The sequence below is a fragment of the Curcuma longa genome, chromosome 9, assembly GCF_044706935.1.
Source record: "Curcuma longa cultivar G26 ecotype Majalengka, Jawa Barat chromosome 9, ITB_CL_G26_1.1, whole genome shotgun sequence".
Taxonomy (NCBI): Eukaryota; Viridiplantae; Streptophyta; class Magnoliopsida; order Zingiberales; family Zingiberaceae; genus Curcuma; species Curcuma longa.
The window spans coordinates 7,107,732-7,121,109 of record NC_133869.1 but is presented as its reverse complement, the minus strand read 5'-3'; the positions used below and the strand labels follow the sequence as shown (position 1 = coordinate 7,121,109).

The 13,378-nt window shown below is 39.0% G+C and overlaps 3 protein-coding genes across 3 annotated transcripts; 1 reads left to right on the top strand and 2 right to left on the bottom strand.

Annotated features, from left to right (window-relative positions):
* The first annotated feature begins 417 nt into the window (after window positions 1–417).
* On the top strand, window positions 418–4,293 carry LOC141834602 (ras-related protein Rab11D-like). Its single transcript, XM_074721920.1, has 2 exons — window positions 418–695; window positions 3,706–4,293. The coding sequence occupies exons 1-2, from the start codon at window positions 475–477 to the stop codon at window positions 4,139–4,141; spliced, it is 657 nt and encodes a 218-aa protein (XP_074578021.1). The 5' UTR covers window positions 418–474; the 3' UTR covers window positions 4,142–4,293.
* Window positions 4,294–4,897: 604 nt separating this feature from the next.
* LOC141834601 (receptor-like protein 51) lies at window positions 4,898–6,273 on the bottom strand. Its single transcript, XM_074721919.1, has one exon. The coding sequence runs from the start codon at window positions 6,271–6,273 to the stop codon at window positions 4,957–4,959; it is 1,317 nt and encodes a 438-aa protein (XP_074578020.1). The 3' UTR covers window positions 4,898–4,956.
* A 651-nt stretch (window positions 6,274–6,924) lies between these two features.
* On the bottom strand, window positions 6,925–11,450 carry LOC141834603 (ras-related protein Rab7-like). The gene is made up of 7 exons (XM_074721921.1): window positions 11,184–11,450; window positions 11,048–11,074; window positions 10,824–10,923; window positions 7,996–8,142; window positions 7,827–7,907; window positions 7,570–7,715; window positions 6,925–7,184 (listed from the first exon to the last, which is right to left on the bottom strand). Exons 1-7 carry the CDS (start codon window positions 11,234–11,236, stop codon window positions 7,115–7,117), a joined length of 624 nt encoding a protein of 207 aa, XP_074578022.1. The 5' UTR covers window positions 11,237–11,450; the 3' UTR covers window positions 6,925–7,114.
* Between the last annotated feature and the right edge of the window lie 1,928 nt (window positions 11,451–13,378).

Genomic DNA, 13,378 nt, shown 5'->3' with positions numbered 1-13,378 from the left:
AAAAAAATGGTGTTTCTTTTTTTTTCAAAAAATAAAATCTTGGCTCTTATTATCTACTTGTTTGGTCGGTCTAAAGAAAGCGTCGGACCGGTTTGGTTCAACTTTTGGCCGAACAAAGTTAAAACTCGACGGTGACAACAACACCTGTCCACCGATCGCATCCACGTCATCATCATCATCTCCGCACACCGTCAAATTAAGAAAGATATCCAGCAGAGCCGCGCGACCCTACTCCGCACGCGCATTTGTTACCCCTTCCCCTACCTACCTCGACCAATTTGTAGTTCTTTCTCTCCATCAGTCCATCTATGCTTGGGGCCTACCTGTTGTCGAATGAAAAGGCTAGTAGTTTTAACGGGTGGTTTCATGAAGCTCCTTCCTGTTCTGTCCTACTGCTTGCCCTTCTCCTCACTCATCGAATCCACGCCTATAACTCTTCTTCACGAGAGGAGGCGGAGATAGGTCGGAGCAGAGATGGCGGGGTACCGGGCGGAGGATGAATACGACTACTTGTTCAAGTTGGTGCTGATCGGGGACTCGGGGGTTGGCAAGTCCAACCTCCTCTCCCGCTTCACCCGGAACGAGTTCAACCTCGAGTCCAAGTCCACAATCGGGGTTGAGTTCGCCACCCGTAGCATCACCGTCGACGGGAAGGTCCTCAAGGCCCAGATTTGGGATACCGCCGGCCAAGAGAGGTTTTTGTTCAGTTATCCCTAGTCAACTTTACTTGTTTGATGATATGGTGCTTTGTTTGTGCAAGGTGGTTGATTAGGTCATTAGGGATTGTTGTCGTGGGATTTTCAAATCGGGTAAAGGATCCCATGGCCGTCTTTTAGTGTAGACTAAAGTAGACTTAGGTTGTTTAGGCTCAAATTTATTAGCTGAAGATAGAGTTCAATGGACAGGTACGTAGGGAAAAACGTAGCTTGATATGGAAGAAATGATCTTTGTTATTTGTAAACATCGAGATTTCCTGCCTAATGATTAGGTTGTTTGTAAAAAAAAAATCAAGATTTCCACCCAGTTTGCAGTTGTTCCTCATCCTAAACCATTCTTTGCAAATTAAACTAATTAGAGAAGATACATGGAAGGGCACGCGGCTTTGGTTTCTGTGGTCTGTTTGGAATTTATTTGCTTGTTCAGTTGGCTAGTTCTGAAATAAGCATGTGCAACCATGATAGTAAGAGCAGACAAACACTCTGAGTCACAGTACTGATAGTTTGCTAATTTGACCTAGTTCAAGAGTAAATGATCATCTTCATGTTACTATAATATGTTGAATTTCATACATTTCTGCAAACATGGTTATTTGTTTAGGACCATTTGTCCTCATGTGGTGCTTAGAGTTTGACGTGGGTAGCATGTTAACATGGAGCGTGGAGGCAGAATCTGGATCTCGACCAGCACATGTGATGCAGACCCACCAGAGAGAGAAAGGGGGCAGTTCATGTAGTCTAATTAATAATCATAGATTCATAACCTACTAGGTCATTCCATAAGATGTCATATAGGTGAAATATACAAAAATCGTGTGTTAAATATATATTTAAAAAAATCCATTAAACTCACTAAACATTATAAAGATTTCCTAGTACTCCTAAAAAATAATCTAATTTGCTATTGTTCTAGTTCCTACTTCACCAAGGTAGCATTTGTCAGCCAAGGGCACATTTTGTGTAAAAATATAGGAATAGTTTGCCCATATGATTGTTTGAGTTCATTTTAGTGGGTATGCCCACCTTATTTGGGCTCCGCCTGTACAAGTTGATATGTTTGGATTACAGATCTATTTTTCTTTATTTATATGATTAATTTTTGAAAAGAAATTCTATGGTTGTGATGATGTCATGCCAAATTGCCATTCATTATATTTATATGCTGTCTAAAATGAAGTGCTTCTCGTAGGTATTATTAGTTAGACAAGAAAAGTATTTAGAAACCTTGGTACTAGGACATTTGTATAAAAGGTGCAGCTTCAGTCTTTAACTCCTAAAAAATTCAAGAAAAGAAATATTTTGTGAGCATTGTATTGGCTTCTTTTGATTCTAAGTTGTTATAATAGAAATGAGTGTTCCAAAATCTTATTTTGCAGTCAGTCTTTATTTGTGTGCTTAGTATTCTAGAATGTAGCTCTTCTGAATATGATGGGTACGTTCTTTTAGAAATACTGAATTGCATGAGGATCAAATTCCGAAGCTTACTTCTTTTCTTGTCTCAATAACTTTCTGATCTATAGAAATCAAACCATAGTTGGCTATGAGCATTAAGTAGATGGCTCAGTAAGCAGATGAAGATGGAAGGATGAAGAAAAAGGTAAGAACAAAAATGAGAAGGCATTTTGGGAGAAAGATATGGTTATAAACTAAAGAGAGAAACATAGGTGACATGGGAAGCAAGGATAGGGTATTGATTAACTTTATATTCATGAAGCTTGTGTTTCTAGTTTTTTCAAGGATGGCCCTTTTGATGTATTGTTCTCACAAGATTCCTTTGGGTAAACATCTTGTCTTTGAACACCATGTTGCTCCATTTCCTCCAAAATAACTGTTGGAACTGCAACCAGCCAGCTCTAGTAAGTGTCATTGCTTTGCTTTTGTTCAGATTGCAGAAGACTAACAAATTTCTGTATCGTCTCTGACTCACAACCAAATGTAAGAGATAATTTGTCGTGCCTCCTTGATTGATTCTTTGTAGGAGCATCTGGTCTACAAGGTATACCACTCTATTGTCATTGTATGTTACTTGGATTAAGTACGTGTAGTTGGAATTAGTGTGGATCAAAATATCCAATGTGGCTGAATCTAAAAGTTTTTACTCGTGATCTATAGGAGATTTTGTGCATCAACTCAAAGTATTAGTGTGTTAGTGTCCAACTCCAGTAATATATTTCTTACTTCTATGCTTTCATAATACAGTGGTTTGTTAGATAGTTGAAATCCTTGAGGTGGCTTTATTTTCTGGTTCATGTCAGGGACTAATGTTTGTCAAAACTTGTAGATAATGTTAAAATTAATTCATAATTTCACCATCTGAGGTGAAAAATTATCACGTTTTTATCAAGGTCAAGCTTTCCATGCTATCATTTGATATTTCATTGAAGTGTCTTTATTTTTGGTACAAAACAATGCTCAAGGTCAAATCAGATACTATTAAGCTGAGTAAGAAGGGAAGGGATACAAGTTCCCTCTTACATTGATCTGGAGAAATTTAAAGTATTTCGCTTGGTATAAAAGCAATCTAGGTCAGACCCTAGGGTAGTGCTGTTTACATTGGTCTTCATACAAGTGCATTTTTCTTTCTTAACAATGAAATAGTAGCCTTTGGTAATTGATGGTCATTTGAATGGATACAACCCCTTGTTCACACCTTTGTCTTTCAGGTTTGATTTCTGAATATAACAACAGTTATTCACATTGTGAACCTGATTTAAATGTTCTCATGGAAGTTTAGCAAGCTCACACTTTAAGGAGGACAGATTTATGTTCTCATTTTCACCCTTGGTTTCTTGCACAGAGGATGCACCTATTTATGTACGTGTAGAACAACTCTAAACTATTCTCATAATGGTAAATACGAACTTACTGAAAGGTAGTCAAGGAATCCTACACACACAGAAAGCAAAATCATGAAACTGAGTAGTTGGCATGTGCATTTCTTACTAAGAGCATATGGATGACACCGTCTCAATCTGATCAATGAATGCAGGTATCGTGCAATAACAAGTGCGTACTATCGGGGAGCAATTGGCGCATTGCTCGTCTACGATGTCACTAGACGCGCTACATTTGAGAACGTTTCACGTTGGTTGAAGGAGCTAAGAGACCATACAGATCCTAACATAGTTGTCATGCTGATCGGGAACAAGTCAGACCTCCGCCACCTTGTTGCTGTTCCTACTGAAGACGGGAAGGCCTACGCCGAGAGTGAATCTTTATATTTCATGGAAACTTCTGCACTAGAAGCGAAGAACGTCAACACCGCATTCGAAGAGGTCTTGGCTCATATTTATCATATCGTAAGCAAGAGAGCAGTTGAGGCAGGCGATGATGCATCGGCATCTTCCATACCAAGTAAAGGCGAGAGAATAAACGTGACAGATGATGCTTCTGCTCTGAAGAAACTTGGGTGTTGTTCAAGTTAGATAGTTAATGTCGTTGCCTATCGCCTGTCTATCAGTGATGCTTGTTTTACTTCTTCTCTGCTACGATTTAGTGATTAACATTACTAGATTGAACTTGTCAAGAGTGAGATTTTGTTATCTTAATACTTGCTACTGAAAATTCATATTAGATTCGTAAATCAATTATAAATTAGTAAATTACGATGAAGTTGCTGAACCACACAATCATGCATTTCTTTCACAAGATTCCTAGAACAATTGGCACCAGACACCATCATAAAAGCTTTTGGCAACTTAGTTTGGAAGGCAGAGCAAATAAATGAATGCAGCATCAAGTAGGAACTCACGAACAGTATGACTTAATTAACTCCTTTGTAGAAAAGGCAAGACAGAATCATAACATGAGCACAATGAAGATACAGCAACAAGGAAATAGATGAGTACACAATGGCGAAGCAGCAAGTACCCAATGTGGCAGTAACATACAAAAGAACCAGTTCAGAAAAAAATATGTATGATGCCACCAATGTCTGTAAGAGATCAGAAATAAAAAAATGAGGAGAACAGGCCTTTAAAGTTCTGCCAACTTATTGACTCATATAGCTCTCGATATGATTCTAGCTGATTTTAAAATAAAATGACATTTTTCTATATCAAAGAGTTTGAACTGCTCAATCTCAATTTGCTCTTAAAAATTTTTTTTTTCGTTTCCTAGGAGTAGATTGCTAAGAATTTTTTTCACATTGATCTCATACATAGGATCGAAGGGCATTAAACAGACAAAGCAGGAATTTTGTTCAAGATATTGAAATTGAATCAGTAGTAAGCCTTCTGCTTCAGCTACAAGCCTTGGAGAGGCAAACAAGGAAGATGACCAAGAACACAAAGCAGGAGAGGCCGATGGCCACTCCCAGTACCAGCTTACTTGGCGTGTGGTGGGTTCCGCCGCCGCCGCCGCCGCTGCCTTTGTCTCCGCTGTCCTCGTCATTGTCGTCGTCGGAGTAATCCGACGAGTCCGAGCGGTCCACCGGCGGCGACACCGGTAGCCCGTACTTGTCGCAGGGGGCAATCCCCAGGTTTAGCTTGGACGATAGCAGAGTGTGGTTGTAGCAGAGGTTGCTGTTGCCGCCCACCTTGAAGGCCTTGAGCCTCCGAAGGAAGGAGGCGTTGAAGGGAAGGACTCCTTGGAAGTTGTTGTTCTCTAAATTTAAGAACTCAAGGGCTTTCATCTCGGATAGGAAATTTGGGACGCTTCCGTTGAAGTGATTCGAGCTAAGATCGAGGTGGACAAGCGCCGAGAGCTGCGACATTGAATCGGGTATGGGGCCGGAAAGCGAATTGTATGCGAAAGTTGCGATTTTTAGCTCTGCGAGGTTGCCGAGGGTGTTGGGTAGGGTTCCGGTGAGCGCATTGGAGCTGAGGTTTAAGATTTCGAGGTAGCCAAGCACGGAGACGGAGCTCGGGACCGGGCCGCTGAGGCGGTTGGCGGAGAGGTCGAGGTGAACGAGGTCGAGGGCGTGCCAAGAGCGGGGAAGGACGCCGGAGAGGTTGGCGGAGGAGATGGTGGCAGAGCGAAGATCGAGCATTTTGGAGAGGATCACGGAGGCTCCGCGTCTGGAGGAGACGGAGACGCCGACGACGGAGAGTTCGGTGAGGTTCTCGAGGCGGGAGAGCCACAGACCAGTGAGGTGGGAAAGGGAGGCGACGCAGGAGAAAAAGCGGAGGGAAGCGAGGAGGGAGGGCGGGAGGCGCCTAGGCGCAGCGATCGGGCAGCGGACGAAGGCGAGGGAGCGGAGGGTGGAGAGGGCGCGCAGGGCGGTGGAGGGGATGTCGAGGTCTGGGGAGCAGTCGGCGAGGCGGAGGGAGACGAGGTGGCGGAATGGCGCGTCGTCGTTGCAAGCGGTGGCGTTGCTCAGTGGGGAGGGGGCGGCGCAGGGGTCGACGGAGACGGGGAAACCCAGGGACTGGAGAGCCATGAGCTGGCGGGGGTCGAGGGTGGACCCGCCCGCAACTGCCGCGGCCAGGGAGGCAACGGGAGGCGACTGGGAGGCGGTGGGCTGCAGAATCGTACCGGTGCCACGGCCGCCGCCGGTCCAGACGTACGAAGATAGCAGGGCGAGAAGCAGCGGAAGAGCGGCCGCGCGACGTTCCATTTGAGCGCAGCCGCGTACGAGTGCGAGAGCCGGTGAGTGAGGCAGCTAAAATACTATTTTTCCCAAAACAAAATTAATTAATTAGTTAATTATTTGAAATGAATCCGCATAAATCACAATGGCAATTTTAGAATAATAAAAAAAGGTATTTTTTTCACCTACTTGAATACTTTTTGTTGTTGTTTATTTTCCCAAAAAAAGTCCTCTCTTTTTTTAGTACACAATGTATAACTTTCCAAATTAGCTCGTGGAAAAAGAACATAATTAACAATGATCAATCTCACTCAAAAACATTCTGATGGCTACTTAGCCTACGTGTGAGGCATCATAATGAGGTGGTTGGTGTTGATATAATGAAGCCTTATCTTTCACGAGTAGACTTTGTGGTAATTTACTGTTTTATCATCCTCCAGAAAAATAAGATATAAAAACATAAAATCAAAATCAAAACTTTGTATAGGCCATCTAAATATCTGATTCTAATGTTCATATATAAAGAATTGAAACAAACATAAGTGAATAATGATGATCAACAGTTAATGAATTGAAACAAACATAAGTCTGAATGATGATGATCAAACAAACATAAAGCAAACATGTGTCAATCTACCTCTGAAACTTTCAAGTTCAGTACACGATGGCCTGCTCATGTTCATAAAATGGGGAATACGCTTTCATTTTACCGCTGAAATGAAGCCATGAGGCATTTCAAGGATAACAACATAGTGGGCATCCTCTTAATAAATGATACAGATCCAGACGACATAGTAAATCAAATCACTTATTACAGTTTGTATGAACCCCATAACCTGTAAAAGAGAACTGAGCTACCTGCGTTTGTCTAGCATTGGCAGCCAGTTGATCTTTGCTGCCCCCTGCCGGTGGCCACATCAATAGTATCCGGGAGGTATCTTCACCATTAGCAAAACAAAAAAATGTGATCAGCTTGTTAATCGAATGGTAAATCAATCAAGAACAAAAAAGACAGAACAAGATCAAGGATATCAGGAAGGTTATCTATTTACAAGGATTATGAAAAAAGTTGTAAACGCAAAGGGCTATTAACTTACATTAAGGAGATACTAATGGTTGTATGGTCCAAACAAGAAACCCAATTAATATAAATTATTAGTCTAAACTCTTTTTCAGAGCCCCACATATCCTAGTGTTATAAAAAAAATGAGGAAGAATCCATCCAACATAACTTCGATATTCATGTGCAAATTCGTAAACAGCTTAAATGTTTCAATTTTGTACATCATTCAACTCTCTACTGAGAATCAGAAATGCACTTACATTTCCTCCTCTGGTTCATTCTTGAGGGCAATGCTGGCTATGCACTGGAAAGCAGCTTCCACATTTGTTCCCTCCTTAGCAGATGTCTCAAAGTATGGAAGGTTGCCCTTTGAAGCACACCATTGCTTTGCCTTCTTCTCAGAAACCTGAAATCTCACACAAAACATCAACTCCATATGTTATGAAGCACTTGCTGATGCAAACACAAAAGAAATCTTCAATCATTGAGAAACATAGATGAAGGAAAACACAGATACCACTCGACTGTTACCGCCGTCAATGTCTGTTTTATTTCCCAAGACTATAAATGGGAAATTTTCTGGTTCTGAGGGGCTTGCCTAGACATTTTGAAAACAGAATTAGCTGAGAAAGAATCATCATAACATGTTTATAGCTGACAGGCAGGAGGGTCTGCAACCATGCTACCTGAATCAGAAATTCTTCCCGCCAACGGTTCAGGTTATCAAATGATTTCCCAACATTTACATCATAGACAAGAACACAACAATCTGCACCACGATAGAATGCCACACCTAGACTTTGGAACCTTTCCTGCCCTGCCGTATCCCATATCTAAAAGAACGAATGAACAATATATCAAAATTTCACACAAGATGGTAGGAAAAGGAACACAACTAGGATCTCACAAGTAAATATTGGAAGAATCCATGCTAAGTTGCAAGATCCTCATCGTCAAGCCATATTAATCCTAGCTATTTAGGACCAACTATACAGATCTCATCACTTCATTAAACTCTTAACTAAGCTTTATTGTTAATAATATTCAAATCTCATAAATCACTTGTAATTACATTTACTGGAGTTGCCTATAGTTTTCATCTACCTTTAAACCTTCAACTCTAGCAATTGTGTCTAACCATAGAATTTAGTAGCCATCTCTAGGCACATTCATCATTTTCTCTCTAGACAAAAGTATTTGGGCAATACTCAAAAGGACGCCCTTTTTTATTGGAATTATCAAAGAGGCACCCCTTTTTTATTTTTAATCAAAAGGGCGCTTCACCCCACCAGCAACTCATGTAAAATGACACAGCTTCCCTCCAGTATGAACATTATTATCTCCTGCCACTCGATCCCATCAACTAATTGTATGAATAGGACAAGTCCGCATTGAAAATTATAGCTGCTAAAATGCATATTCAAAAATATTCACATTGTAGCAACTATGAAACCGTAGCTACTACATATTTGTAGTAGCTACGAAATCGTAGCTACTATAACGCATACTTAACATGTTCAAAAATATTCACGTTGTAGCAGCTACAATTTTGTAGCAGCTACAATACAGATTTGACCTGTTCACCTAATATTCATTCACATTGTAGTAGCTATGAGCACAACTGCTACAACTCAGACTTATTCTGTTCGATAACATTCACATTGTAGTACCTACAAACTGTAGCTGTTACAACTCAAACTTGTCATGTTCAACAACATTCACATTATAACAGTTATGAAACCGTAGCTATTATACTGGTGTAGCAACTATAATTTCGTAGCTACTACAACATAAATTTATCCTGTTCATATAAATGGCTGGGGACTGGGTGGCAGGAGATAATAATGTTGAACAGTGAACTAGAGAACAACTGTGTCATTTTACACGGGTTGCTGGTGGGGTGAGACACTCTTTTGATTAAAAATTAAAAAGAGGCGTCCCTTTGATGATTCCTACAAAATGGGGCACCCTTTTGATTTTTGCCCAAAGTATTTTGATTCGACCATGTTAACAATTTAATCACCATCATATTAGATTTGTGTGTGTATTGCTTCTTAATTATCTAAGACTGAACCATAAAGCAATAGGTGAAGGGCTCTAAAAGCTTCACTTCATTTCAACCAACCACTTTTCATTCATCATACCATCAACAAATTCTCATGTTGAATGGTAGATCCAACATATGTAAACTATTATAGAAGTTCTGTATTTCATCCATCTTAAGTCATTTTACATTCCTTTCTTTAAGTTCTTCTAGAATTTAATTTATTGGCACTTCTAGAATATAATTGTCATTTGCAAATAACATATGGTATCATGAGTATCATAAGTTCATCTTGTAGGTGTGTAAATATATAGACAGAGAACTGATCCTTCTCCAAAACCTACTAGAATAATTGTCAAGAGACTCAATCATAAACTTTTGGCAAGTTAAAGAAAATCATATTATTTGTCTTGTTAAATAAATAAAAACTATAATTAATCTACCAAACGTAAAACTAATTGATTTTAAGATACATTTGTTTCATCTATTGCTTGCCAACAAATAAACCCTTTCCTAAAATTTCAAAATAAACTTAATCCCTCTATAATTAGAAAAAGATTGTATGCTACCTTTATTCTAGTAAATCAATGTTACATAAATTTTCCTTCACTAGACAAACATCTTTTTGATTTTCAAAATACGGATGCATAACTCAGTTAGCTCTTTCAAATCTCAATAAGAATATCATCCCAGCATAGGGGTGTTTACTAGTATGAATGAACAAACGGAACCAAACTGGATTAAATTGAATTTTGTGGTATCATTTCTTAGAAATTGAACCAAACCAAATTAAAACCAAACTAAAATCATCAATTTGGCTGGTTTCAGTTCGGTCTGAGCCATTTTACATTCAAACATCATGATTTTTAATTTTCATTATTAATTAATAAATTGTTATGGATCATTTTTTTATTTAAAGAATATTATGTTAAACTAAATCACCATAATCAAAATTATCACCTACAAACCTTGCATTATTCAAAAAAGAAGTAGAAGTACATATATATTTATTGTGTGAAAGAAAAAAAAACAATTCTGCTAGGTTTTGTTTATTCTAATGACTAAATCTACTAGGATTAAATACTGCCAAATCCTTTTGGACATATTTACCAAAACATCTCCCTATAATTATTATTTTTTAATAAAAAAGTGCCATAGATATATATCTTTTTCAATAATATCTGGCTGCAGTTTTCCCCTCCAAAAGGTGCCACAACCTGGCAAATTAACTTGCTGCTCCAATTTAGGTAAAAGGAAAATAATTCTTCGACATTAGAAGGACTGAAATGTCTTGGGATGTCTCAAGGCTCAATTGAGAAATTTATGAATTACACAGTTCCAACGGATATATAAATATGCTCATGACAAGATTTAGGACCAAACAAAAACTTCGTTGAACACCTAAAAATGTTCATTCCAAGATATATGGGATCGATAGAAGAACCCACAAATCATAAAAATGGGGCTTACCTGTAACGTGAACAACCTGTCATCGATTTGCACTTCCTTGGTTAAGAAATCGGCTCCAATTGTAGCCTTGTACTGGTTACTAAACTTCTTATTCACATATCTGGTCATCATAGTTAAGGGAAGCCAAAACCATTATTTAAAAAAAAAAATCATGCATGAAACTCACACGGATGCCAAATACCACATTATCCGAATCAATAATTAATTCTTCAACAAGAGGATACTGATTCATCAGAGACGTCTTTCCAACCCTATCACGCAGAAACCAAAAGCCATGCCAATCCGAAAGGAAAATAAAAAATTTCTTGCAGTTTAGCAAAGTTTTAACGCAATCTGTGCCAAGAAAGAAGAAAATCCCACCCGCTGTCGCCGAGAATGATCACTTTGAGAAGCGTTCTCCTGCGGGAAGCCATGGATTCCGATCCTGGCACCTGACGATCGACGATCTTCCGCTTCGCTTGAGCAAGAGCGACCGCGTCTTCCTCTCGTCGACCGAGAACAATCCGGCTTCGCGATTAGAGCGGGCCGAGGAATCAAAGAGGGGAAGTTGCAGGAGTAAAACGAGATTGGGGACTCATCGAGTTCTTCGGTGAGTCAATCGCGTTGATTCTGGAACTTTCCACCGTCTCCAAACGCGTTCCAGCAAAACTCAACGATAGGATGACACGTGCACAACATAAGTGTTTGCTGTTGGGCGGCGGCAAGCGGTGTCAGATGCGAATCTCCGCGCGGCTGCAAGAATATTCCATATGTGAACGAATAATTTAGCAAATAAATCCAAAAAAAAAAACTTCGATAAATTTTTTTTTAATAGCTTCCAAAAATATCGTTAATCTTTATCAGAAAAATAATTTAAATTTTCTTTAAAATTATCAAATCAGTTCATAAAACAAGGCAGGAGTATGGTTTCGAATGGGCCAATCCGTCTCTGGATCAGAAGTAATAAGAGTCCACAGAGGAACTAATTGGAAGATGAGGAAGTATGGCTTTTGCATTTTGTGTTTTCTTTTTTGTGAGTTGACTTTTGCTTCTTTGGTTTAGCGTTGAGAAAAATCCAACCTTGTGGGAAGTTGGAAAAAAGGGCCTGTTTTTCAACGCCGAAGATGCTAGCAGAAGCATTAATTTTATCTAATGCAAAAGTCGCACCACATGTTAATCTACTCTTTCTTTTAAATCTGGGTCCGTAGTTGTCTGGTTTTGGTTATCTTCTTGTTTTCTAATATATAGCTATAGCAATGAAAGGTTACGAACAAGCTTGTTCGCTACAAGAGCACTTAAAGAGTATGAACTAGTTGCTTCTGTAACCAACACTACTAGCTATCAAAATGCCTTCACTGGAATTTTGAGTTCTGACTCCGATTCTCTTACAAAAGTGCAGTAGAAGGTGGAAGACATGATGAGAAAGTGTACTGCTAATGCCTATTTATTTTAGTCATTAAGAAAGGGAAGATCTCAGTTGCTCTCTCCTTTATCCCCGTCCTTAAACTATGATTATGGATGGCCCTTTGTGCTTATCGTGATACTGTTCTTATTACTTCAAATTGTTCATGGCAATCCTGCTTTGTGGCTCGAAGGGTCTGTGAGTATTTACAATATAATTGTGTAGTATTCTACTGGTTTTCTGAGATAAAGCATAGTTAGGCCAGTTACTCTTAACATCAATCCATATTTTCTTTGTTTTCTCAAGTAAAGAATAGTTAGGTCCTCTGTATAGTATGTATATGATACTTTACCCGGACAAAGATTGTCAATTATTCCTCTGCCCTGCCATTTATGAAGAATTTGCTTTATCATGACAGAAGCATGATTACTATACTGATCATGAATTCTCGTATAAAGTTCTTGCAGTTTTAAAATTAATTCCACTACATTGTTCGGGTAGGTTTCTTGACCTATTCTTTAAACAAATCTTTCTCCTTGTAGTTACATTGTACACTCGTCTGCCTTTAATTGGTATCTGCAGAGCCTTTTTAAAGAGTTAAGTGGCGCTTGTTTAAGCTACTTTTTATAATTAAGATGCCCTAATCTCTCAGTTTAATAGATGCTTTAGTTAAATATTGCGATGATAAGAAATTCGAATTATTTATTGACAGTGCAGTTTTCTTTTCTAGAAAGCCAGTTGCCTATTGTCACTTTTCATCAATTTTGGAAGATCTAAACGAGCACTCTGTAGGGTTCAGTTGCTTGTCGTTTACAGATACCGGATGTTGTCTCCTGTGTTGATTGTGTAGTAAACATTGCGGCTGATTGCATATTCCTGAGCATGAGATAGATAAAGTACATGCAATGCATGGCTTCTAGCTCTTAGTTTTCTCTTGTAATCGATTGCATTAATCTCATCGCCTTGTGTCGAATATCATCAAACAAGAACTTTCCCAAAACTCTCCTTGCTTTTTCCTAAATGATTGTAGTATATTGCTCCTTCCACACTTAAGTTAGACATCATCAAACATATACAATTTAGTGGAATTAAAAGTTTCTTTTTTCTTTCTTAAAGAAAAGAAAAGTTAATGGGTACTTTCATATCTCAGGAGCAATAGGAGAATACAAGACAG